The sequence below is a fragment of the Pholis gunnellus genome (assembly GCF_910591455.1).
Source record: "Pholis gunnellus genome assembly, chromosome: 4".
In the NCBI taxonomy this organism is placed as follows: Eukaryota; Metazoa; Chordata; class Actinopteri; order Perciformes; family Pholidae; genus Pholis; species Pholis gunnellus.
Window position 1 is genome coordinate 26417953 of NC_136530.1, and position 27975 is coordinate 26445927.

The 27975-nt window shown below is 40.9% G+C and overlaps 1 protein-coding gene across 2 annotated transcripts; it reads right to left on the reverse strand.

Annotated features, from left to right (window-relative positions):
- Positions 1–1099: 1099 nt before the first annotated feature.
- cherp (calcium homeostasis endoplasmic reticulum protein) lies at positions 1100–27917 on the reverse strand. Of its 2 annotated transcripts, none has more exons than XM_079157285.1 (20): positions 27779–27917; positions 26494–26667; positions 25278–25316; positions 22112–22281; positions 20969–21106; positions 20704–20855; positions 20476–20587; positions 19697–19786; positions 10501–10696; positions 10062–10225; positions 6109–6363; positions 5724–5916; positions 5378–5616; positions 4859–4992; positions 4144–4230; positions 3776–3928; positions 3521–3628; positions 3329–3423; positions 2999–3184; positions 1100–2063 (listed from the first exon to the last, which is right to left on the reverse strand). In XM_079157285.1, exons 1-20 carry the CDS (start codon positions 27801–27803, stop codon positions 2026–2028), a joined length of 2748 nt encoding a protein of 915 aa, XP_079013411.1. In that variant the 5' UTR covers positions 27804–27917; the 3' UTR covers positions 1100–2025. The 2 variants fall into 2 exon arrangements, with proteins under 2 accessions (XP_079013411.1, XP_079013410.1); XM_079157284.1 differs by having other exon boundaries at positions 5709–5916.
- Positions 27918–27975: the final 58 nt, after the last annotated feature.

Genomic DNA, 27975 nt, shown 5'->3' on the forward strand with positions numbered 1-27975 from the left:
ATTGAGGCCGGACTTAAGAGAGCTGCAGGAGGAGAGGAGATGAGAGAGCACGCGGCGTGAAGGAGCTCCGAGACCTACATGGACTAAAGTTCCGAACCAGAGGAAGGAGGATTTGAAATGAAGACCTGGTTGTCGGAGAAAAGCCAAGGACACTCTACGTTGAGTTTTGTCTAACATAGTTCTGCTTAATATATGCAATAAATAGGCCCGACACCATGGTATGAGAAAGATCCCCATATCATGACGCTTGCCACCATGCTTCACCGTCTTCAGTGTACTGTGGCTTGAATTCAGTGTTTGGGGGTCGTCTGACAAACTGTCTGCGGCCCCTAGACCCAAAATGAACAATCTTGCTTTCATTAGTCCACAAAATGTTGTGCCATTTCTCTTTAGGCCAGTCAATGTGTTCTTTGGCAAATTGTAACCTCTTCAGCACGTTTCTGCAACAATGGGACTGTGCGGGGGCTTCTTGCCGGTGGCTTGGCTTCACGTTGTTACAGTACTGTTAACTTCAGACCTTTGATCTCCCTGGAGCTGATCATTTGCCGAGTCTTTGCCATTTTGGCTATTCTTCGATCCATTCGAATGGTAGTTTTCCGTTTTCTTCCACGTCTTTCTGGTTTTGGTTGCCATTTTAAAGCATTTGAGATTATTTTATATGAGTAGCCGATCATTTTCTGCACTTCTTTATGTTTTCCCATCTCCAATCAACTTTTTAATCAAAGTACGCTGTTTTTACTCAGATTGTCAGTGAAAAATGCACCATAACCAGCATGTACGACATGTGCTACCGTCCTTACGGGGTTCCCTGTTTGACACTTTTTCACAGAATGAATTAGCTCACTAATTGAACTCCACACTGCTATTATTTAGAACACACCCCCTTTCAATTGATGACTCAATTTCACAGAATTGGCAGCATACATGTCATGCCGGTTGGGTCTGTTGGTTTTCTATTACTCTACTACACATACTTGTACATTATTTGCCATGTAGAAATATAATTTCTACCAAAAACAGTGATTGCTCTGGATAGTGATGTTGGACTGCTGTTATTTTGAACACAACTGTACACATAATAAAAAAAGGCACATTTGTGAGTCAGAGTTCTGTTTATTTAGGTCATGTCTCTAGTTATGTTTGTGGAGAAAAAATACTTCAGTCTTATTTGCCGAAGTTTTGAGGTTTCCAACATTGACATTTCTGACACCAACCAGTGAGCAGTTTTCATTAGAACTATACATTCAGCAGAAATGACTTCCATAGTGAGACCTGTGGTATCTTCCTGTATGCCTTATTTCTGGAAACAAAACAAAACATTGCTGTTGAATGTTTCAAAAATATATATATATTTTCAAGTGTTTGCAAATGAAACCGGTGCATTTTATTGGAGATTCTATGATGAGTGAATTAGATTTTTATTACATTTTTTTCATGCATAAATTAAATTAAAGGGTAACCACTTCCAAAAGCACTGCCTTGATAATCAGAACATTTTGTTTCTTTATATTCTCAATGTTGAACCGTCACATCTTTTTCTGCATCTATCTTAAATGTCAAGTCACAGTGTGAGTCAGCCCTCTGTTATCAGCCTACATGTTGTAGGAAGTCTGACACTCTTTTTAGAAACCGATAATTGTCAAATCCGAAACATTGGGAGTTAACTAGTTAGTGCTGCGACCCCCCTTTTTCATTGGAATGTAGTTCCAGTGTCCCTGCAAAGTCTGCTGATGTAAAAATCCTTGTTGAGTTCTGCAGTGTTACTAGTGTTAGTGCTGACTGGTCCATCGAAAAATGAGATACTTTCTGCTTGGACAAATCAATCCAAGCTCTTGATTAAGCAGAGAGCAAAAAGACAGGTTTCACAAATGTGGTGATGCTTTGTATCGTCATTCTGGTTTCTGAGGAGAGGTGATGGATTTGGGACTGCTGACTAAAATCCTGGATTGAAAAGTGACAGAAGTTCTGATCCATGGTGGAGGAGGCATCGGGGGAGGAGGAGTTGTTCGACGTTCTTTGATGACATCAATCAGTTGGAGGGGGCTCCTGGGGTTCCCGATTGACTGAGTCAAGAAAAGAAAGAAGAGAACAGACTTATTGTCTACAGAGCGTGGTAATGAACCGCATTTCATTAACAGCAATTCTAATATAAAGATAAGGTGCAACTGAATACTTTTCTCGGTTTGCGCTTCTTATACATGTACTCTTGTGAAATGATAAAAGCACAGTCCTTATATATTACAACCCCCAAAAAGGCATTTATCATGCAAGAACATTTTCGTATTTATCTTAACGTTCGCTTCCTTTTTTCGTACGGTGGGCCCATAAGGGTGGGCCACGTCAAATTCATCAAACGCTCCTAACTTCAGATAACTGTAAATGAGCACTCGATCATTTGAAAGTAGCATAATTAACGCCCAATAATACCATATCAGGCTAAGCGTCCTGCCCCATATGTCTGGAAGTTTTCATTCATGAAAGTGGCACCATGGAATACATTTGAGTCATGCTATCATAAAGGAAAATCTATACTTTTTAACATCGTCAGCAGTGGATTAAGGGAGATTCTAGGGCCATGGAATGGGAAAAAACCTGAGGGTCGTACTGAAACACTGAAGAAATGGTTCGATATGAAAATGTTTTTTTTGTAAAAAGTCTTGCCACAGCAAGGTGACTGAAGACTGTATCAGAAGGGGGTCAAAGGGAAGTCTCCATCAGGGAGATGGACGAAAGAATACTTGCCATAATAGGTGATGTTACAATGTCAGGCATTGACAACACATAAGAGAAATTTTTGTTTTCGAGAAAATTGGAGCATGCGGCAAGTTCTCCTAAATCACTCGTACAAACCACTTGAGAAAAAATGTGTTCGTACTAGTGGTTCTTGCATCAGGACAATTTTATTTGGGCCAGTACCATAACATAAATGGCTAATCTTGGCTGTTAAGCGTAAGCAGCATTCCATTCCATATCAAATTCAACATAACACGGTATGTACCTTCCTCTCGCGCCTTCATACGGGCGACAAAGTTGTAGCTCTTGTTCCTGCGATAGTTCTCATAAGGGTCGTCCAGTGACACCCCCACACCTTTAAATTGGTCCCACTTATCCCTGACGTCTCCTCCTTTGATTGGATCCTGGATGCCCTGTTCTTTGACCCCCAAACCACCTGAACCACTCCAGCCTAGAGTAGACCAACACAAGAACAGCTAGAAATCAGTATATACTGCATGTGGTTCATTTTACCAGGACATTAAACTTGCCAAATGCAGCTTGTAGATTTCAGGATGGAATCAATTTACAAACATCTCAAATATTATAAGCATACCCATCTTCATTAGCAGCTGATGGCCCTTGTTCTCTTCCCCTAGCCTGAGATCTGTAGATGGTTTGGAGGGAGCGGCAACCAACACTGATGTGGAGCTGTAGAGAGCGGGAGACGTGGTCATCTATACTACAGTACGCACAGGAACGGTCTTTCAGGAAAACATCTCGTCAAAGAACAGCAAAGGGGACTTACAGAGGAGAAGAGCTCTGAGTTTTCGGGCCATGGCGTTTCTTTGAAGGCGAGCGTGAACGTGATCTGGAGCGAGAGTGACTCCGAGATGATCTGGATCCACTCCTGGACCTAATAAGAGGTAAGTTAAGCATGCCCGTAAGAAAAATAGACAACCGTATCAGCTCTGCTTCTTCCATAGTGTAAGCAGCATTACATTCTGATATATACTGTATGTATATATATGTGTGTGTGTGTGATATATGTGTGCTTGTAGACCTGGATCGTGAGTAGGAGCGAGAGCGGCTGCGGGACTGGGAGCGGGATGAACGAGACTGTGACCTGGATGACTTTGAGGAGCGAGAGCTGGAGCGAGATGAAGATCTCCCTCTGCTGCGAGAGTGACTACTGGAGCGACTGCCTCCATGACCACTGGAAGGAGGTGAGCGACAGAGGGCGGGGAAAAGAGAGCATCACATTGTTGGTTAGGTGGGCCCTTATTTATCCAACAGTGACATCCTCCCTACAACGGATGTCAACCAGAACTTTGATCAGAATGAACACAGACAGCTATTTGAAAGCTCATTTTGACAGACAAATACAAGAGAAACAAACAAAAAGAGAAAGATAGTGAAGCGGAAGCTCACCTGTTGCGTTTCTCCTGTCCCTTTTTTCTCCTGGCTCTCATCTTAGCCCTGAAGAACTCATACAGGCCGTTCTGCTCCCAACCTTCACTGGTGGAGGAACAAACCATAGCTGTCTGTAGACTAGGAACTACAGCAATTTCTAACAGATGATAGCAGCACTACACAGGTGCTGCTTGTGGTAACTGAAAATAATCTCATGGTTCCATGGTGCTCCGTTGCTAACAAATGATGTATTATATACATTATATATACATACACAGCTACTTTATAATTAAATCCTAAAATACAAACACGTAGCAGAATTGCAGAATTCCTATTGGGCATAACTACAAGCACTGGAACTACAGACTGAAGAACTTTAGATCTGGTTCAATGTTGATCAAATCTGTCACTAACAAACCAACAAGCTGAAAATGTTTTACTGTAGTCATGACAACATTCACCTCCCTCGTTCGCTCTGACTAAGACATCGAACAACTGAAAGACTGGCGCCCCCCAGTAATGTGTGCTCCTCTCACTCTGTGGGTTCTGTAAATGCTGGTGTTTTCAGCAGCCCACAGTGAAACTAAGGAATAATGGTTGCATCTCTTCCTCATCCTTATATTTCAACAGCCAGTTAAAGGTGGTAGACCAATTGGTCAAATCTGATGTATTCGCAATGTTGAAATTTCCATCCGATTTGTCTTGCAGACAGAGTTTCAGTGTGTGTGTGTACCTGTTCCTGGGCCGATCATGGGATGGAGGGCTGTAGAATGCTTCCACAGCAGCTAGCAGGCGATCACTGGGTGGCATGGGAGGGGGCAGCCGGATGTCTTTCGGGTCCAGAGGTTTATAATCACAGTCCTCTAGCTGAGCCATAAACATAACAAGGAGGACCATGAGAGATGCAGGTTTGACTGTTGTGGGTAAATGGGTCTAAGGAGTCAATTCTAAAACTGTACTGGTCTTTTCTATTTTGAAAATGACAGTTTTATGGCAGATTTGGATTGGCCTTTTCCATTATTATACCTTGACCATTCAGTAAGCCACTGTGACAGCGCTTCATCAGACTTTACCACTGTCACCATCTGTCTGAATGTTCACCATTGTTATTGCTGATTTGTTTAACTTTCTGTCGTGAAAAAGACTCATCAAAACATTACTTCTGTATTACATTTTACCCACGACATGCACGAGGGGGGGCGTGCCCCACACTTTTAATAGCTGCTGCTCTAATCAGAAGAAGGTGACATACTTTGACTAGTGGAGCCATGAGACCAGCTGGCAGGTCAAAGTAGGGTACATTAGGCACCAGACTGGGGTCATCTTGCACTGGCTGCTGACGATGACGAATGTGGGGGGAATGGCCATTGAAGCCGTGTGGGGGTGGGCCAAAATCCGGGTGCTGGCCTCCACCCCAGGGAGGATGATCGGCCACCATACCTGGGGGAGGGAGTCTCTGACTGGGATGGTGGTGGGGAGGACCTGGCATGTCTGGCAAACGGAGGTATATATTGTTAAAATACTTGAGACTAGTAAATAAATACAATTACGGGTGCAAAAAGAGGTAGCTGGGAATCACTTACTGTCTCTGCACTCACCTGCAGGATAATCTCCCTGCGCATAGTCAAAGTGGTGCGGGGTGTACGGCGGCCTGTCATAGTGGTGTCTGGGAGGAAAGTCATCCTGCATAAAGCGCGGAGGAAAGCGTCCGAAACTGTGTGGTGGTGGGGGCTGGTTGAAAGGAGGAGGCTGCTGGTGTGGAGGGAAGGGCCCTCTGAAATGGGGAGGTCTCTGTAGAAATGCAAGTTGGACACAGGGGATACCGTCATTCATGTAAATGAGCAGTAAAATCTTAAAGGTCATCAAGGATAGACAAACTGCAAATGTAGAGTATACAATGCAATAAAATACAAATCAAATCAATAATAAATTAAATAAATCAAAGCAAAGCCAGTCCAACGACAATGATCATCTACCACATACCTGCATGCGTGGAGGAAATGGGGGCTCCCTCTGGCCCCATGGAGGCTGGTCAGGCTGGTTCCCCCATGGCGGCTGCTGGTCATACGAGTTCCAAGATGGAGGGCCTTGGTCAGACCCACCAGGACCGCTCCAGGAGCCTCCTTCTCTGGGTGGACCTCCACTCCAATTTCCTGGGTCCCTCTGCTCATTCCACATCCCCTCGTGGCTGTTCCAAGGAGGGCAAGGAGGGGGAGGCTGGTTTGGGTCAAAAGGAGGCTAGGGAAGGACAAGTATGAGAAAGGGCCTGAACATTGTCTGCTGCCTGAGGTCACACATACACTGCACAAACCCAAAGCAAGGAATTCTGAAGGCTGGGTAAGGACTATCACAAGAAGGTGGGACCCGGGCATGGCTGGGGGGACGGGGAAAGAACCACTGCTGGGATCCACCACTGACGCAAAATCTGCTGCACACAAAGAGGTCGGGGCTTCCCCCCAAACGATGATGATTTGAATCATCGGTCGAGAAGCTCCCCCAGCAGACTTGCATTTTGTCTGTCGAAACACTGTTCTTTGAGTTTTAGAGGCATCATTGTAGCATTAGCATGGCAGGCAATAGACTGACCTTACTATAGAACTGTGATAGAAACAGAGATGGAAACTCTTCTCTACTACTGTTCAGTTTGACCCTTGGGCTGACCGTGTGGTAAGCAGCTACTCAGGAGAAACACTCCGTGGTATGCTAGAATTTTATGACTTAACTATAACCAGGACTTTTTATGTCTTTGAAAATATGTTTTCATATCACAGATTAACAGTCATTAAAACATGACGGGAAGCTATTCTGCAGGTGTGATGACTGTACTGTAACTACAAAGAGACCATGAATAGCATTAAAACTATGACGATTATGACTAATATGCAGTGTCATGATTGGTGTAAAACACTTGCAGGAGGCAGGAAGAAAAGCCTGTTCACTTCATGTTTGAAAAAAAGTTGACATGGAAAACAGCAGTCACTGTTGTCAGTGGACTCGTCAATAGCCAAGGATATCGCACATTAGACATCACATCCCACACTGTGGAGCTGGCTGATATGAAACATCTAGGCTAGGTAGGAGTGTTTCATTCTTTGCATCCAGCATCAAAGCTGGAAATAATTTTCCATTTTCAAAAGCCACTGGACAAATATGCACCTGCAGCCTTTTGGCACTTGTGCAAGGTGAAACATGAAACTGTTAGAAGATTGTAGACAAATATGAAAGCATAAAGTATAACTATTACAACCTGTAACCTGTTTGATTTAAAAGTATAATCATTAAAACATATAACCTGTTTTATTTCATGATACAAGTCATTAAACATATAAACTGCATAGACGTTTTATGTAAAATAGTCCCTCAAACATTATATAATCCCTCCTGTTCAAAACAGGATCAAACCAGTTACATTCTGTGTCTGACCAATAAACAGGAGGACTCAAGTGTGAGTGACACATGAAATAAGGGCGGTACCAGCCTCAGACCAGCATCAGAAGAGCCAGCAGAGCTGAGAGAAACAGTGATTTCCAGCGTAGAGTCTGGTTATACTTCTTTAATAAGAAGAATAGGCTTAAAAGGTCTTACACCCTTACGGGTGACTAGAAGACACTTCTGCTACCAGAAGAAAAGGCTGAAAAGTCTTCACCCTGAGAGGGGATAAGAAGACATTTCTGCTAGCAGAAGACAGCATGAAAAAAAACTCACAGCGAGAGCTGACTGTTAACAGCAGGACTGTCAGCATTAGCTTTTGTAGCACTAAGACTGTTTCATTGAGTTGAAATGGTTGTTGGTGATAGTTGTGAGAAACCCTTAATAAAACCACAGCTATTAACACTGGGGAAATGGAGCATATTATTTCATTATATGCGGACAATATACTGCTATTTCTTTGCAATACTAAACAATCAATACCCTCTGTGCTAGAAACAATCAATGAATGTAGTAGTCTCTCTGGCTATAAGATCAATGCGGGTAAATCTACTGCCTTACCACTAGGAGGCAGTAGAGACCCAGACAATGGTATAATATCTCCATTTAATTTGTCTTACAATGGCTTTAAATATCTGGGAATCCAGATCTCCTACCAACTGGAAGATCTGGTGAAGATGAATCTGTCTCCTATCCTTAAACAGGTTAAATTGGATTTACTGAGATGGATGCCACTTTCAATTTCTTGGCTGGGACGGTCAGCCGTTATTAAAATGAATATACTCCCAAGAATTTTATATCCCTTGCAAATGATACCTAATGACATCCCAAGTAGCTTTTTTTAAAGATCTGCATAGGATTATATCTAAGTTTATCTGGAAAAATAGACATCCTAAAATGAGACTGGAGAAACTTCAACTGCCAGTGGTAAACGGGGGTCTAGCAGTACCACACTTTCAATACTATTATTGGTCTATACAATTGAAAAATGTATCAGAATGGGTGGCACAAGACCCCAAATCAATATGGTTTGACTTTGAATTGCAAGCATGTAACACGTTCTCATTGTCAAGCATACCATTCTTAAATAATGTTAAACAAGCATCAGGGACAATTTTATTGTAAGTAACATCCTAAGCACATGGATAAAGGTAAAAAAGGCATTCTCCATCAACAGAAGATACTCCTTTTATGCACCGATTGTTAATAACCCAGATTTGACTCCTTCTTGCATGGATCCTGGTTTTACACATATGGAATTAAGGTGATAAATGATCTCTATAAAGGTGGCACTATGAAATCGTTCAATCAACTTCAGGAAGAGTACGGGCTACCCTAGACTCACTTCTTCAGATTTTTACAAATACGCAGTTTCTTAAACTCCATAGCCCAATATAAGGAAGGTCATGGACCAGAGCAGATAGAGACAATCATTCACCAGGTCTGTCAGCTGAAGAACAAACACATAAGCTACATTTACCATAAACTGTTCTTTAAGTAATATAAGTACTCACAGCTGCAGGCAATCATGGGAACGAGACCTTAAAACTGCAATCACTGATCTCCAATGGAAAGCAATCATGTTGAATAGCAAAAGAATATGTAGTAATTACAAATCCCAAGAAACTCAGTCTAAGATCATACATAAATTACAAACTACCCCATATTGCAGGAGCAAATATGACAATGACTGCTCCGGAGTATGTGTAAGGTGCAAGCAGCATGTAGGCACCTATGTGCACTTAATGTGGTTCTGCCCGGTAATTTGTACATTTTGGGTTGCAATTGGCATCCTGGGCCTAGGCGCTGCCTCACCTGTATTAAGCAGATATAAAAGAACCCGTAGTCTTCTATGGTACTGTGCACAGTTATCAATCTTACAGCATTGGCTAGATGATGCAAAACCATCTGTTTCAAGTTGGCTTTATGTTCTACAATTAATCCCACTGGAAAGGCTCACACATGTTCTCCGAGGAGACATAAACGGGTTCTTCTCTGTTTGGAAGCCTGTTGTGGATTTTATTGGAGAGGAATATGCCGAAATCATACTAAGAGGTTTTGCAACCGTGGGATCCAAGTGACTCAGTGAAGGAAGAAAGTCCACAATATTTAGTTTGTCACCAAGTATGGTTGGCCACCATGTTGTATGTAATTCATGTGGAGGACAATATTTGGCATATAAAATGCGTGGGCTGAAAATCCTGCCCCGCTTTCCCCGGGGCAAGATTCACTCACGCTACAAAACCCAGTGTTGAGACACTGCAAGGCTTTGCCATTAACTACTGTAGGTTGGATTGTATCTCATTTATATGTTGCTTTGAACACAAGCCTCTGCCAACCAAATAAATGTAAATGCGGGTGATGGATCACGAGGATGAGCCACTGCCTTCCTGTCCATCTGTCTGAATGTTCACCATTGCTATTGGGATTGCCCATTTGTTTACTGTTCTGTCGCGAAAAAGATTCATCAAAACATTAGATCAACACACAGACACACAGGTCTTTACCGGCTGGTTGGGATTCCAGGGGCCCACGTGCTGGGTGTCATACCACGCAGGTTTGTTAGAAGTGATATCTGAAGGTCCACTGGGGTTGCTGGGGTCCTGTGGTCTGGATGAAGCCCCATCAAACTCCCCTGGAGGAAGTACTGACATGGTCGGCTTCACATCCCCTGCACACAAAACACACACAAACACATTACAGCACAAACATACATGTACCTGCCTATTGTAGAGCAGATCACAAACCACCTTTTTAACAATATTTTTAACAATATAAAAAATAAAAACTGTTGAGTAAGAATTGTTGATGTTGTACACAACTGTTACGTTTTTTCTAAGATAAAATGGTAACATTTTGCTTTTGCTGTAATGGTAACAATAAATCTAGCTTCATGTATCAGGCTGTGCCTCTAATTTCTTTAAGTGTCTGTGTGTGTGTTCTCACCAGCTTTTATGGTCATAGGCGGGGCCTTTTCAGCCTCAACCAGGGGAACTAGCTGCGCTACAGGGGTAGGCTGCGGCTGCTGCTGCTTCAGGCTGGCTACAAACTCTTCGTGCTGGGTATTTAAAGCCTGGATCTGCTGCTGGAAGGCCAGCTGGATTGGTTGCACCACCGCAGCATACTCTGTTATCAGAGACGCCTGAGAGAGAGGGCAAGATATTGAGATTATCTGAGATTGATCCAGGGTTATCAGTGAATTAAAACCACTTTTTCCCGAAATGGGTCACAAATGCAAGCAAAATCACCAGGTGCATGTATAAATGGGCGTGACCAGCACATTTTTGTAATTGCCACCGGCATTGGCGCGAATCAGGCACAGCTTGCACAATGTGGAAAAGAAACTGAATATTTATTTATTTATATATATATATAAGTTCTGGGCAAGTTAACGCATTATTATCGCCAATTATTTTATTGCGCGTTAACGCAGTTTTTATTTTATTATTAAGCGGACATTTTTAACACAAGGATCAGCCGGCAGTTAGCGGTGAACAGCTGTATGTGTGGTGTGTCTTCCGGTTTCCTTCACCTACATTCCCCTGGGTCCTAAGTCCCTCCATGTACAGCTTCTTATCACTCTCTATGTACTAGCGTACATTTATAACAAATACCAAACATATTACAGTAATCAGCGTTGCATACGTGTCTGACCAAAATACCAAAAAAAGAAATGATTCATTTTTTTTTTTGAGTTTTTAAAGTGTTTTTGTTAGGAATTTGTATAATAAGCATATAATTTAGTTATCGCGACTGAGAATTTAACAAATAAAACATGACGTAGATAGGTTTGCAGTTTTCAAGGTGTATATTTCAAATTCAAATATATATATATATGAATCAGCAAGTGGAGTTAGGGCAAGATTTGGTAATGACCAATCAGATGAACTCCTCTCATTCCCTTTAAAAAGGACAAGCAGATGAAACAGAAGTAGAGAGCCTGAGATCCTTTTAAGAAAAATTCTCCATGAAGCGTCAAACTACAACATAAATAAAACATAAAAAAAATACATGTAAAATACTCTACAAACACACAGCTGTGACTATTGGATTACAATAGTATTACTGTGCCAAACAATGTTACAAAATGGCAGACTTTGTTTTACTGGGTGGACGAAGTGTGGATAAGTGGTGTGAGGAGATGGACAGAATAGAAGAGGAAGACAAAAAAGAAAGTAGACATGATGAAGTTACTGAGAAATCAAAGGGCTAGAAAAGGTAGGAAACAGTGTTATGTCGAAGTCTGTTCCCCCATCGCATAGTTTCAATCCTGTTAAAATGAGAGCGCCCCCCCTTAACGGTTAGGGATAACGGTTGGTTCAGGTTTAGGTAGGGGAATCACATGTTGAGGGGCGAACAGTCTTCGACACAACACCAAGAGCATTGAACGGACTATGGTGTTTAAAGTCCTAATGATCAGCCTGGACAGAAATGGTCAGGAATACACTCTGCTGTAATTCAATCGATGCACAAAAAAACACAAAGATGGCAGCAAAAAAAACAAAGACAGCCGACAGGGATTTATGTTTTAGAAGCTAAAGAGAAAAGCCCGTTGTTGCATCCATCCAATCGACAACAATAATCTTTGGTAAGTTAAAGAGTAACTGTTTGTAAATTGATGAAACACATCGACATTCCTTACCAAATCTATAAAAATCAACATTTCATGGTTGAAAACGGATCGAAACACAATCTACAGATTTTAATCAGCCGTAATCTTGAAAGGCAAATGCTGAGATAAGAGTCGACCGATTGGGACTAATCTACATCATAAAAGAAAAGAATGTTAATGCCCTCTAATCAGAATAATCAGATGAATGCCCTCTAATCAGAGGGCATTCATCTATGAGTGGTTATCTGGCGAATGCAATGTGCTTTCCTACGCTGTGACAAGGGTGTGTAGATGAAGCATTAAATTGTTTATTTTTCTGATTAAGCGGCTGGCTAGTTAGTTAGCTAATGTTAGCTTGCTAATTCCACCATGTTTTCATGCTAACGTTACAGAAAATGAGCAGAACAGCAGACTGGAGGAGAACAGACGTGCGCTCCAGAGACGGAGGCTCTTGGGTTTGTGCTGGCAGAATTTGAGTTGCTACAGCCACAACGGTCCGTCTCTGAAAACCGTACGCTCTCCTCTGGGCAAAGTAGTCTACCAGTGGCAGGAAGTGAGGCGGAGGGTGAAATTCTTGTCTCACATGCGATTTGATAAACAGTAAATCCATTAAATTTAGTGCGCCCAAAAGTGGCTGTGGTTTTATCTCTCAGCCCACTGCACACTTTGCATTTTGCAAAACTATGCAGTGGGTGGATTTAAGCTCAGAGCTGGGGGTGAGGTTACACGTAATCATGTAACTAGACTCTGTGGATGAATCAATTTTTCACCATCCTGGTGACAGCTTTACATTACATTACAGTCATTTAACAGACGCTTTTATCCAAAGCGACTTACAATTCAGATTCTATCACATTCATACACCATAGGCACAGCTACGGGAGCAATTTTCAGCTGTGTTATTCCGGATGATTTTACTATTGGAATCTGTGAACAACACCTTTGTCTAGATCTTGACCGATCCTGTCACATGTCTGGAGATTTAAATAATGAATTGCATTGCTACCGCTGTGTCATACTGTACAATTACACACAGCCCCTCTCTCACATCAGAGACTGCAGGTATTTAATCACCTGCACAGACTCCTCAGATTACTCTTATGCCACGTGCCCCCTATTTTTTGGGCTTAATGTCATGTCCTGACCTGGCTGTGCTTGGTGAGTTAACACAACAGAGTCCTTATTATTTAACCAACACTTGTGGGATGGGACACTTCTACCAGCTACATACAATATTTTATATATTATTATTATTATCATCATTACCACCTGTTTCATTATAGTAAACCTAGCTGTACATTTACTAGCGCTTTACTGCTTCTATTCAGATGGGGATGGTAGCTGTAATGCTTTTTTCCCTGACCCCCTTTAGCTGTACTTTTGCAATACTTGGTTATCTTTTCTTTCTTTTTTTTCTCTCATCTCTTTTCATTTTGGTTTGGTTGTTTTATTTCTATTTTTGTTGTTTTTTGGAGTTCAGATAAAGTTCAAAGTCAGAGATTGGTCCAAGTCATATGAAACAGCAATTGTTGTAATGCAGCATACAATCTTAATTAGTTGTAAATTAGTATTGAGGAATGTACATGGAACATGGCTGTGATCTGTTTTTAAGAGGAAATCTGCCCTACACTCTTAAAAAATACAAAATACAAATAGAATTCTTACAGAAAACACATTTAGACAATGAGCAACACAATAAATACTTTTGGGAGTGGGTTGGTTTGGTTTACCATTAAAAAATCTGTCATTTTCTGTTGCAGGCTCATACAAAGATACTGAAGGAGGAGTTGTTTTAGTAAAATTATAAGGTGGAAATGTTTGGAAATGTTCATGTTTCTAATGTCCAAGATGAGGAATTATTTCCTTTACCACTAAGTCAACTTGCTGAAATGGACTGCTCCAATATGTCAGCTGAAGTACAGTCAGGACCATTTGGACATTGACACAATTTTCATCATTTAGGCTTTGTACACAACCACAATGGATTTGAAATGAAACAACAAGATGTGCTTTGAGTGCAGACGTTCAGCTTCAATTTTAGGGTATTTACATCCAAATCAGGTGAACGGTGAAGCAATTACAAGCCATTATATACGTGGTCCCTCCCTTTTGAAGGGACCAAAAGTAATTGGACAATTGGCTGATCAGCTGTTCCATGGCCAGGTGTGTGTTATTCCATCATTATTTAATTAACAAGGAGCAGATAAAAGGTCTAGAGTTAATTTCAAGTGTGGGATTTGCATTTGGAATCTGTTGCTGTCAACTCTCAATATGAAGTCCAAACAGCTGTCGCTATCAGTGAAGCAAGCCATCATTAGACTGAAGAATCAAAACAAATCCATCAGAGAGATAGCAAAAACATTAGGTGTGGCCAAATCAACTGTTTGGTACATTCTTAAAAAGAAAGAAAGCACTGGTGAGCTCAGCAACACCAAAAGACCCGGAAGACCAAGGAAAATAACTGTGGTTGATGACCGAAGGATTCTTTACCAGGTGAAGAAAAAACCCTTCACAACAGTTGGCCAGATCAAGAATATCTCCAGGAAGTAGACTTATCCGTGTCAAAGGCAACAATCAAGAGAAGACTTCACCAGAGTACATACAGAGGGTTCATCAAAAGATGTAAACCATTGGTGAGCCTCAAAAACAGGAAGACCAGATTAGAGTTTGCCAAAAAACATCTATATAAACCTGTACAGTTCTGGAACAACATCCTATGGAGAGATGAGACAAAGATCAACTTGTACCAGAATGATGGAAAGAGAAGAGTAGGAACTTAAGATAGTTGCAGTAGAGGCATGGCAGAGCATCACCAAGGATGAAACCCAGCGCCTGGTGATGTCTATGGGTTCCAGACTTCAGGCTGTCATTGACTACAAAGGATTTGCCACCAAATATTAAAAGTGACAATTTGATTTATGATTATGTTACTTTGTCCAATTACTTTTGGTCTCTTCAAATACCACGTATATAATTTGTTGTAATTGCTACACCGTTTACCTGATTTGGATGTAAATACCCTCAAGTTAAAGCTGAATGTCTGCACTCAAAGCACATCTTGATTGTGTCATTTCAAATCCATTGTGGTTGTGTACAGAGCCAAAATTATGAAAATTGTCTCAATGTCCAAATATTTATGACCTGACTGTAGCTCTCCCGGCCCATACTCATGGCGAGGATAGCTCCGAAGCTATCCTGCGAAGCATCCTCAAAGAACTTCAGAAGAGATAACAGGGTACAACTCACTGACATCAAACAAGAAGAAAAATGACAGACTGGACGAGGCAGACAGGAGAATTGATGAAACTGAGACTGTGCTTCGAGCAACACTAACGCAGCGGCTAACGCAGCGGCAAGCTAATCTGGAAGCACAGCTGATGGACCAGGAGACCAGGAGGGCCGAGCACGAAGGGATAATTTAAGGATTTACGGAACACCCGAAGATAAAGAGGGGACCGATTTGGCTGGTTTTCTGGATAACCTACAAAAAACGCGCACGACCTTCCCCGTGACAGAGACTTTAGAATAGAACGGGCACACCGAACACTGACACCAAAGCTCAACGGCTTGCAGGCAAAGCCCCCATCTATAGTGGTCAAGTTCAGGAGATACCGGACGAAGGAAGAGGTGCTGCAGGAGAGCATGGCAGAAAAAATAAGTCTTTTACAACAATTTTCGCTTCTACGTTGACCATGACTTAATAAACAAACACTGCTCTCATCAGAAGGCTATCCTCCCACAGCAGGAGAGAAGTTGTAATCGACTCCGTAGTGATACTCATCTTGGTTATTTGTCCAGAAGACTGCCATGGTAATCTAAATAGGCAACTACTCCTACAGTTTTATTTTCTGGCTAATTAAAGGATTCTGGACTAATTAGCTTGTTTTTTAGCTAACATGCGGCCACACTTTAGGGCCCCACCACTGATGCAACGTGTCCTTTCTGTGAGTTTTTACTGTATAAAGTCCTTTAAGGTTCATTTGAAACAAGCCTCTACATCATAAACAACTGTTCTAAACCGTTCGGTGATTTTAAATTAAAAAAAAATGTTCACCTTCTTGTTGTTTTTGGTTTGTTCCTTGGGAAAGATACAACTTTGTACAACGTTGATGGCATTGGAAACAATGAATGTCCTTTGGGATTGTGAACCCAGCTAAGAGAAGTCAAATACTGTCTTAAATGAAAAGGCACAAGTTGAGCTCTTGCAAGAGACACACGTCACCCAATCAAAACATGAACAATTAAAGAGAATGGGGTTTTCAAGGGTATATTATTCATCTTTTCGCCGGCCCGGGTTTCAGGGTGATAAGAAAGCAATATTCGTATTTCACCGCAGTGATAAAGAGTTGCTTTGTTTTGGGGATTATTTTATTTTGTTCGGTTTTCTTTTCTCTTCTTTAAATCAGCTCTGCGAGTAGGATTTAGAACCATAACTATCACTGTATAAACGTGGCTGAACGGATCAGAATCCGACTGCAAAGTTTTTACGTGACAGAGAAGCTGTTCTTACATCTTATGGCGGTGCTGACTGCCGTGCTTTAGAGTTCAGCTTTCTTTCTCTCTCTCTTCCTACTAACATGCACACACATAGTTAGACACACATACTGATTTAGCTAACCATCTCAGACACATAGGAACGTAGTCTATTGTCTCAATTCACATCGTTACGTACGTAGCCACCTCCCCCTATTTTGTCGTAGTTCTTTTCACTCCGCCATCTTGTTTGTAGGCCCACGCTTGAGATTACCTCCTACCACTGTCTGAGTAGTTCACTCCTCCCCTACACACATACACCCCCATATACATACATACACATATATATATATATTAGGGCTGTGAAATGATTACAAATTGTAATCAAATTAATCACAGGTTCCTGTGGATTAATCATGATTAATCACATATTACCCATTTTTGTCATTATTGTGCGTCTTTGCGGTGCTTTGATGCTCGAGTCCCCCGTTGCCACTCGCAAAACTTCCCCTCGTCCTCAACAATATTAATCGGTCTACAGCTTTTTGCAATCATTTGGCAACTGTGCTAGTCAACTTGTCACAGGCAGACTTAGTGAGGGAACTACGTTGTTCAGTGAGGGTGATTTGGCGCATTCCACTTAAACTCCCCTCACCGGCCAACGCATGCGTCGCGTGGAGATGGTACTTTAGGCTGGTAGTGCTACGGTGAAACCATAACGTCTTCCCGTTTACGTTTACGCCCCTTTTCCTAGAGGCGGGAATTGCCCCCTCTCTACGGCAACGCTGATGGGACATATCTTCAACACCAGAAAGGACAAACATGAGACAGTCTGTTACATTAGTTTGTTTGGATAGCAGCTAACGTCTGACTGCATTAGAGATGTTTTGATTGAGACCTGTATGCTTTTGCTTCGATTATTGTTGTGTCACCTTCGTGATCTTAATGTTTTGGATATATCCTTCCACTGCATATTGCAGTCCCTTTGCCTTGATCCGGAGAATATCGCGGAGATATTACTCCAAAAAGTATCACTGACACTGACAGATATAGCGCTGGTCCCCGTCCTCGCCATGCTTTTGGGTTGACAGTCCTGGGAGTTTTGTCGACATAGCAACAGTAACTAAGGGGGCGAACGGTCAATTGTGGGTATATTGGAAGCTCATTCTGCGCATACGTTAAATGCGTTAAAAAAAAATAACGAATTAATCCTGTAATTTAATCATAACGTGTTAACGCGTTATTTTTCACAGCTCTAATATATATATATATATATATATATATATATATATTCTCACACCAGTTTGTTCACTTGACTTTAGGTATTAGACATATAATTGCATGATAGTGTTTGTTGGCTTTTGATATTATTTGATTTGATCATTTATTATTTGGATTTAATAAACTGTTATATTTTAAAGAGCAGTCTTCTGTGATTACTTGTGCATATGCATGTGATGTAGTGGCCTGTGCTCGAATTCAACCTTCACTGTTCGCTCTGAGTGTAGAACAGGACTTTGACTGTGGACATTCTGAGTGAACTCATTTTGAGACTCAACTTATAGTTTGGTTATCGGTCCCTGTTTGCAGGGTGGTGCCCCTTTATTATTAGTAATTGCTAATGAACTTATTGATGTTAATAACTCCATTGATGTTGATAGTTTAGTTTCATATTTGCTGATAACCAAATGCTCCTTCATTCCCAACACTGTAAAGCAGCATAGACTTTAATTTTAAGACAATCACATGCCTTTTATATGAAAGCCCATTTCCGGCAGCAAAAAAGAAGTTACAAAAAAAGATGAAACGTTAGACTTGATAATGAAAATATCCCCATGGCACTTTTAGTGCATCCATCTGTAACCATGACACTGACCAGATGTTTCCAGTTGCTGTTCAATGAAGGTCGCCACCTCAGCCACATCGGTTTTATTCTTTCTACTCCAGAGCTGCTTCTTGCTTAAAATCCTTTCAAGGGTGCGTTAGCTCAGCACAATCCCACATGAAGTATTTCATCTGTTGTAATGCCACGTTTAAAGTAGTCTTCCATGTACTCACAATCCATTTCTATGTCAAATATAGGGTAACCTATAAAGAGCTGCTTCTATGACTGTTGTGTTAAAGTATCTCACAATTTGGACTTTCTATGTCATCATTTTGACCATGGGGGTATTTGTATTATCAAGTCTAACTTTTCATACATTGACAGAGCGTGGAACAGGGATGCCAATTTCTCCACTGCTTTTTGCACTTCATATATGGCCTCTTGCACAGTGGATAAGACATGAAAGGCATTTGTATAAACGGATCAGACCACAAGGTGGCCCTGTATGCCGATGATATCTTGATCTATTTAAGTGCCCCCTCTGAATCTTTTTTAATTCATGAACCTGCTAGAAACATTTGGCAGATATGCAGGATATAAACTAAATCTGAATCAAATTTTGTAAACTGTAAAAAAGAACATTCTTCCACGATATCTCTTCCTATTTCAAGCACTTCCTGTAGAGAATTCCCTCAAAACAATTTTCTGAATTGAATAAAATCATTTTGAGATTTATTTGGCAGGGAAAAATACCCAGGGTTCAATTTAAAACTACAACTCCCAAAGGAGGAAGGAGGAATGACTCTACCCAATTTTAAGGATTACTTCTATGCTGCCCAGATTAAACCCTTAATTAATTGTGTACCCCAATTTATTATGCAAGGTGGAAAGACATCTAACTCTCCATTATGAAAGATCCACAATTCATGCAGTATTGGCTCACGAACATTTGGGGAGACAATTTGCAAAATCCATGGATCAAATTCCAATTAAACATCTGGAACATGATAAGAGGATAATATAAACTAGATCATAAACTACGAATACTTCAATGGTGTGCTTATGATCCCGGGAAGAAGCCAAATGAAACAGATCAGAGATTTACATCCTGGAAAAGGGTAGAACAACATTCTATTCCCTTACAGTAAAGGGACAATTAAAGGACTTCGAAAACCTGAGGTAAATATTGTCTTGAGAAATAAGCAAAGCCTTAAGTTTTTCATTCCACTCACTTGGAACTGGCCGAGGCCCAGGGCTGGGTTCTGGAGCTGCTGAATGGTCTCCTCGTCAAAGTACCCATTCTTCTCCCACAGCTGCAACAACTGGGAAGGAAAGGGATGATCAGAGAAAACTAACAGTAGACTCAGGGAAAACAATTTCACTAGAAAGAGGAACAGATTCTTTCTAACTTTCCAATTCAATACATTAAAGGTTGACACTGTCCTATTAAAAACAACACACACTCAAGTCAGTACAACTGACACGATGGTACTTAATTCATTATACTACACACGTGGACAAAGAAGTTGGTACCCTTCCGTTAAAGAAAGAAAAACCCACAATGGTCACTGAAATAACTTGAAACTGACAAAAGTCAAAAAATCAGACATTGCTTTAGAATTGTGGTTCAACAGCAATGTCTGATTTCATTAGTTAATTTTCAGTACATTTTTATTTATTATTCTTGTCAGTTTCAAGTTATTTCAGTGACCATTGTGGGTTTTTCTTTCTTTAACGGAAGGGTACCAACTTTTTTGTCCACGTGTGTATATAGTGTCATATATTTTTTAAATAACACTACCACATTAACTGACAATAGCAAGCCCTAAAACTGAACCGACTCAAATTAAGAACTGATTAAATTCCATTCAGGTTTATGTGAATGCTATTTTATAATGGTATATCATAATTATTCTGGGATAAAGGGGAGAGTAGTGTCCCATGATGTTAAGGTTACTACTTAGACCAATAGTGTAATCTGAGAAGAGGTAGATATGTTGAAAGTGTTTACCCGCGTTATCTTCTGCTGCTTCTCTTCCTCTACAGCCAGAAAGCTGGTACAGTAGATGGGAACCACAACGTTCTGCAGTGCTGCCAACAAATCCTTCTGCTGCTTCCGCTGGCTGTGAAGACACATTTCAAAACACATTACAAAGAGGACTATGCTGAAAGCTGCTAAACTATTTCCTGTAGGAGTAAAGTGATTGACATATTTATCAATGTATTTTGGTTTGTGTACCAGTGATGGAGAACATCATTGGTTAAATAGATGAGATGTAGTCGGAGCTCAAAATGCGCTCCATCAGCAGTGATGCGGTTGCGAAGATGTGATGTCATCAGTTCACAGTGCTGTGGAGTCTTGGCGTTGTTGAACATCCAGTTCTTACCAGCCTGACAGGAAGACAAACACATGAGTGAGATATCAATATTTTGTTATTGTTATCAATATTTTAGGAATCTACAAACATAAGCATCACTAAAAGAATCTATTATGGCAGGCTTACAGAGATGGCGTCTTTGGTGCAGGTGTCTATAATGGGCTGCAGCAGGTTGTCAAACTCTGTGATGTCCAACTGAGTTTGTAGCAGCATTTTCTGGGTCTGCTGCTCCGTAGCCAGAGCTATGGCTGCAGTCACTTGTTCCTTTATTGTGAGGGACAGAGAAAAAGAAAAGCAGAAGAAAATTCTATTAACCATTCTTGTTCAGCTAGCCACTGCCCGTCATGAAGTGGAACAGGAGCTAACAGGTTGGATACAAAATAGTAAAAAAACCCAAACTAAAGTTGGTTCTCATCCAGGAAGACCATCTGCTGTGGCTCAGGAGCTAGAACCAGGTCCATAATCACACGGTGTCTAAGTGTCCTTGAGCAAAAAACTGAACTCCAAGCTGCATCCAAAAGGCAGACCAGCGCATTGCACGCTCCGCTGCCATTGGTGTGTGTGTGTGTGTGTGTGTGTGTGTGTGTGTGTGTGTGTGTGTGTGTGTGTGTGTGTGTGTGTGTGTGCGTGCGAATAAGAGGCCAATTGAAATTAATTTGGTAAAAATGATGTAACATACACAGCAACATGCAGGCAATAGGCCTACAGTATGTTCCTTACAATACTCTTATCTGGTGAAAACACAAATGTATTGTTGCAGTTAATAATTCGGTGGCCCATACCTAATGCAAACAGACTACGCAGTTTGCCTCTCCTCTTTTTGGAATTTGTTTCTCTGTATCCCGCCAGTTTTGCTAAGTGGTATATCATCATTTTGAAATGATCTTTTCCCAAACTTACAGCTTTGTTGTTCAGTGATATTCATACAGAGGCCCGTAATATTTAAATAGTACAACAAAAAAGCACCAGGGCCCGTTTATTACTGAGTTTTGGTACACATCTCTATCGTCAGGTAAAGTAAAAAGGCTACAGCCAGTGTTTAGTTTGTTAAAAAATAAAAAAACACCATAAATTGTGAAGAATTGCGCCGTATGTTGCAGGCCGTATGCTAATGCATTCCAAAATTACCTCACCAAAATAATTTATTTTGCGACTGCAAAAATCCTTTAGCTGGCTTCTGGTTCCTAGCACTTGCTCTTAAGTAAAAGAAAAAGAAGGAAACTGAAGATGTACACTGCCAGATGTATTCATTTCTTTCTTGCTCTGTACCTGTCGGAGTGTGTGCAGATGCTGCTCTTGCTGCTGCAGATTCCATTGGCTCTGTTGGATGAGCTCATCCAGAGCCAGCGCTGCAGGCGGAAGAATCGGAGGCGGAGCAATCATCGGTATTGTTGGAGGAGGGATATCAACCACGTCTTTGGTGCCTGGGTTGTACATTTCTGCAAAAGAATATGAAAACTTTAAGTCTGGAAGTTTGGTAACGCTCTGATTTTGGGGCCGAGGCTGGGAGGGGTGATGCTGTGCCACTGCTAATGTGATGCAGAAGGATGCAGTCCATAAATCATAGACATATAAATACAAGTATTTAACTCAAAGTGACCTCTAAAAGGTCAAATAAGATGTATCAGCAAGCTGATGAAACATATCAAGTATGAGCAGAAGAGTGAACATAATTTAAATGACCGTTCCTTGAGCCCTGAGCCTTTCAGCAGAAACGACTGCTGGAAGGAAATATGTTAGAACCTCCAACAATCACAGGCACCACGGTTTGCAAACATAGCTACAATATGTTACTCAACTACTGCAATGACATGACGTCCCATTCCCACAATGTGGCAATATTTTAAAACCAATAATTTGATGTTAGACAGAATCCCTAGCCTACAAATCAAGATGCAAGTCAAAAATGCTTTATTAAAATGAATCATAATAGAATTTTAACTAAGGATGTCCTGAGCCAATAAATAGTAGGCTGCTTTAGGGATCAGTTATGTTGGTCATGTAAAAAAAAAAGTCCATTTCTAAGGATTTTTTTTAATGTGATTCATTGAGGCTACGCAAGCTGTCAATGCCCCACTGCCCTCAGTTAGACACCATAGCGTATGTATGGTACGGTGTTATGACTTTAGTGAGCTTGACATACAATATATTCAGACCTATCATTTTTTACCTTACTTAATATTTTAAAATCTCATGAAATCCATTTCCCCGTCATGAGAATTGGAATGATCCCTTGTGATTTGTGGTTACTGTAACATTCTCTTGCAGCTACTCAATGGCAAATGGTGGCTTATGATATTTTCCCCAAATGATATCAGTATAATATTACAGGATCTGTGCATTTGTCATTCCATCCAGGAGCTCTGAAAGTGTACCAGGCAGAATATCATGACATCCATATCAGGATGCACACACCAGCCCAGTAGTGTGAGCCAGTGGGTCCACATCATCCAATTTCAATTCATCCTTGAGCGTGAGGTGGTGGAAATGTTATCAAGAACTGAGATAATTAATCAGATACTCGTGAACCCAACAATCATGCAGCACTTGCTCTACAATGCCCTGAATCATAAGAAAAAAGCATTTTAGAGACAAACAGTTTGAACAAGACACGTCACCAGAGCCCTGTACTATGAAGCCAGTTCAACATACCCAAGATATTTTTTGGTGATCTGGTTTATCTGGATCATCCACTCAGGGTATCTCAATCTGACTGTGAGCGTGTTCACATAAAGGGGCAGTGTTTGCAGCATCTGACCAATCACAAACATGGACAAGCACACTGTCAACAGAGCGGTGCATGTCAGGCCTCTGGGCCCTGGACTACGAGGCAGGATTTGGTGTTAGCAAGGTCATTTCAGGGTTAACTGTGGGTTTTCAGTTCTTTGAGGGAGGTTCTCTTCTTACCGGGATAGATCAATTTATGCTGAACACCTAACCTGCTCCGGAGCGTTGACGTTTGAGATAAGAGATCAACAAAGCTCTGTTCATGGATCGTTATATAATAAAATTAGTGCTGGGCAAGTTAACGCGTTATCGCATTAACTAATTAACCCTGACAATTATTTTATCGCAGTTTTTTTAATTATTAAGCGGACATTTTTAACACAAGAACTGGCCAGCCGACCAGCCGGTGAACAGCTGTTTTTGTGTGGCATCTCTTCCGGCTCTTCCTGTTTCCTTCACCTACATTCCCCTGGGTCCTAAGTCCCTCCATGTACAGCTTCTTATCACCCTCTATGTAACAACGTACATTTATAACAAATACCACACATATTACGGTAATCAGAGTTGCACATGTGTCTGACCAAAACACCAAAAAAGAAATGATTCATTAAAATGATTTGACGAAGTGTTTTTGTTTGGAATTTGTATAATAAGCATATCATTTAGTTATTGCTACTGAGAATTTAACAAACATAAAAAAGAAGAAAAAACATGACGTAGATAGGTTTGCCGTTTTCGAAAAGTATATTTCAAATTGTATCTCTTACACACATGAAAATAAAGTTGTGAACACCGGCTGAATATCTATTATCAGAATCATAACTGTATTTTAACTGCTACTGTGTAAAGAGAATGCTGTTAAAAAGAACCTGATTTGTTTGAAGTGTTTGCAAACCGAATGTTATTGCACTTTTGTTCATATAGCAGTACTTTTAAAATAAAAGTTTAACAGATTTATAATATCACTGCTTCATCTAGAGCCCGATAGAGCGGACTAGAATTAGTTCATGTTTTGCAAATCTATTCTTATAGTGTGTGTGCTCAGGTTTTCCCGCTTTGAATTATGTTTTCATATTTTTTTTTATTTTGTTTCACAGCGCCGGGGTTGCAGCTGAAAGAATAAGAACACATCTAAGCAGCACATTAACTTAATGGAATACACACATGTAATTACTAGATTATGTTAATTTACACACCCACACAGTCGTCGATTTCTTCTATGTATTTGTCCGATATTAACGGTTCCTCTACATTTGTAAAATGCACCGCTCTGCTGACAGCATACTTGTCCATGTCTGTGATTGGTCAGATGCTGCAAACTCCGCCCCTTTATGTGAGCGGGCTCATAATCAGATTGAGAATCCTTGGGTTTATTCACCGAGTTGATAACCAGCTTTGTGGGCCCACTTAGGAGGATAGCGGTTGTTAGGGTTAGTTAAACCAGATAACCAAAAGATAACCAGGGTCTGTTGAACTGGCTCTGTGGTACAGACCTCTGGTCTCCTTCTGTTGGTCTAATCAAACCTGACTGAAAATGGAGGATTAGGCCCAATTTGATCAGCACCATCAACAAGATAGAGATATTGTCACTCCAACTTCAAAACAATACAGCACATACTCACAAAGAAAAACATACGAACCAGAGAAAAGTAACAGACAAATTCAAATTTTAGTTTGTTTTCAAACAAATCTGGTTCCCAATAAATACCTTCAGATTTATACTCCTCCCCGTCGTGGGCAGAAGGATCTAAGTGGAGAAAAGCAAATGTTAATACAGTAATGCATTCCAGTGGTATTACATGACTGACAGAAGAACTCATGCAACCCTGCACAACACGTGCTATAATTACCAGACTGTTGATAATCTGATCATCATACAGTGACCAAAAAACCTGTAGGTGCAGTAAGAAGCTTTAACTTCCTCTACTACCTATATACAAGTTGTATTAATAGTCTGCTGAGTCAAAACTATGAGTAAGTACATAATACTACAGTTAAATAACGTTGCTGATCATTTCACAGCAGCAGGGTGTAGAGATTATGTCCAGAGATTATCATCTTCACAGTTTTTCAGTACTGGCAGAACCAGTATAGTATATTTTCTATTTGGATTCAGCCACTAGAAGCCATGTGAAATATGTAGTGGTGTAACGGATTGATCTGTGATCCCTTCTGACCCCCCTCACGGTTTGGCACATTAACAATCCTAGTGTGAAATAAAGTTTCACTGACAATCCTTGTCGTCCTCAGATATTCAGTAAAATATGCGATCGGGACATCATTCATGCTTTCTGTTGGCTGATCTCTTATAATGTTACATTGTAAACAACCAAAACGTGCTGAAAATGACCGGCGGAGAGCTGATAACGTGGCTAATGGACAACGAACGAAGATTCCATTCAGTTACATTATGATGCGTTCAGGCTCTGTTCGGTGAAATTATTATTGGCTGAAGTTGACAATGTTGTTAGTAAAAGATACTTCGCTCACTTGACTCACAGAGGTGTTTGAGGTCAGTATTAACGGAATGTGTACAGCATTCTGTGAGCTGGATTGAAAACATGAATAACGTGTTTATCACTTATTGGCCTAAATGACTGTATAAGAAGGTCAGTGGATGGATCACTGGCCCCTGCAAGTCAAAGTGACCTTGAGCAACATACTGAACCTCAAATTGCTCCCGACGTCTGTGCCAGCCGTGTGAGAGTGCGCATGTGAACGGTGATTGCTCGTGATAGGGAGGTTGGCCCCTTGAATGGTAGTCTCTGCCACCAATGTATGAATGCGTTTGTGAATGAGTGAATTCTGACCTGTGTTGTAAAGAGCTTTGAGTCGTTGTGAAGACTACTATAACATTCCAACATCACAAAAATATCTATATGCAAATTCTGGTTTTATGCTAGACTGTCCTGTTAACTACGTACGCTGTTGGTGCTCCATAGCAAGCTTGCACTTATAGTAGCTGAAGTATTCTCCCCCAAAGAGGAAGGAGAACTTCGGGTTGTCCTTCTGCTTCTCCATCGTCATCTTTTCAAACTCTGGCCCGTTCCGAGCAACAAACTGGGCCAGCTTGTCGATGACATTCTTCAGTTCTTGATCTGCACCAGAAGAAAGAAGAGGGAACACATACAGTCAGAGCTGCGGCAGCTGGGGATCTGTCTAAAAGTGGTGACAAACAAACAAACCAAAAAGACTACAAGAAATGACAACATTCACCTGTTTTGTACCAATCTGATTGAAAGAAGAATCCCATCTACTGTGAGATTAAAAGGTAATCTGTTTCCTAATTAGGAACTTTCCTGACGTGGACAATCTCTTTGCTTGTTTTATACACCAGTTGAATATAATAAGCACAATTGTATATGAAAATGTGTAACAATATGAAGCAACATGTATATGCCCAAATGTAACTGGAATCGTTTTAAATGTTGGTTCATGTCATGAGCAAACTGAGCAAAATAATAAGTTACTTGAGGCCACAGTATCATCTATGTGTCGATTAGGAAACGAACGAAAAACGATCACGATAGAATATTTTTACACCCACATGGTTAGAAGAGTCTACATCTATTAAACCAGTGGATGTGGAGTTTAACGATCTTCTGGGTTTTCAAAGATTGCTGCCCGAGTATTAATCTTTCAGAAAAAACGAAGAGGCACAAACCATGATTGTGAAAATAGAGTGTAACATCTTAACAAGGGGTGAACATTTCTGCAGATCTTGTGCTTTTTTATCTTTAACACCCAAATGTCTAAACTGGTGGAGTAACGTTAGCCTGAGGAGAGGGCATCCTAATCCACAAACAGTCCGCACTACAAACCCATGTGTCTTAGTCCGTTGTACTGCTCGCCATGCCACATAGTGTTACACATTGGAAAATGAAAGGCGAAAAGAAGGAAATCACTCGAGTTATATGAATTTAGCCGTGGGAGTTAGCTAACGTTAACTTAAAAAATACTTCAGAAATACCGTTAGCGTTAAGAAAGCCTAGCTGTTGCGCTCCAATGCTAATGTCCATCATTGTTCATACTGCCCTTGTTTATTGGTGCACAGTGTAACGTTACACACACCTACTGATGTTACGAAGTCGGCCGAAAGGCTAAATGCAGCGGTAATGTATTGTGTTGAACGTTAGCTCGAGGTAGCGTGTTAGCTAGCTAACGTACAATGGCAATAATAAAACGTTGCAGCGTAACGTTACTGCTCACCTTCAGGGGGATTGGGGATATCCATGATTTGTTTCAGTTACAACAGATCCGCTGAACCTTAATAGAACAGACCATTCGATGTCTATGTTACTACTTGGTTTATACAATTGACCAAAAAACAAGCATTACGCCTGTAACGTAGGCCGGAAACCAACTTTATTCATTATGATGACGCTATCATGAACCGCCCTACTCTG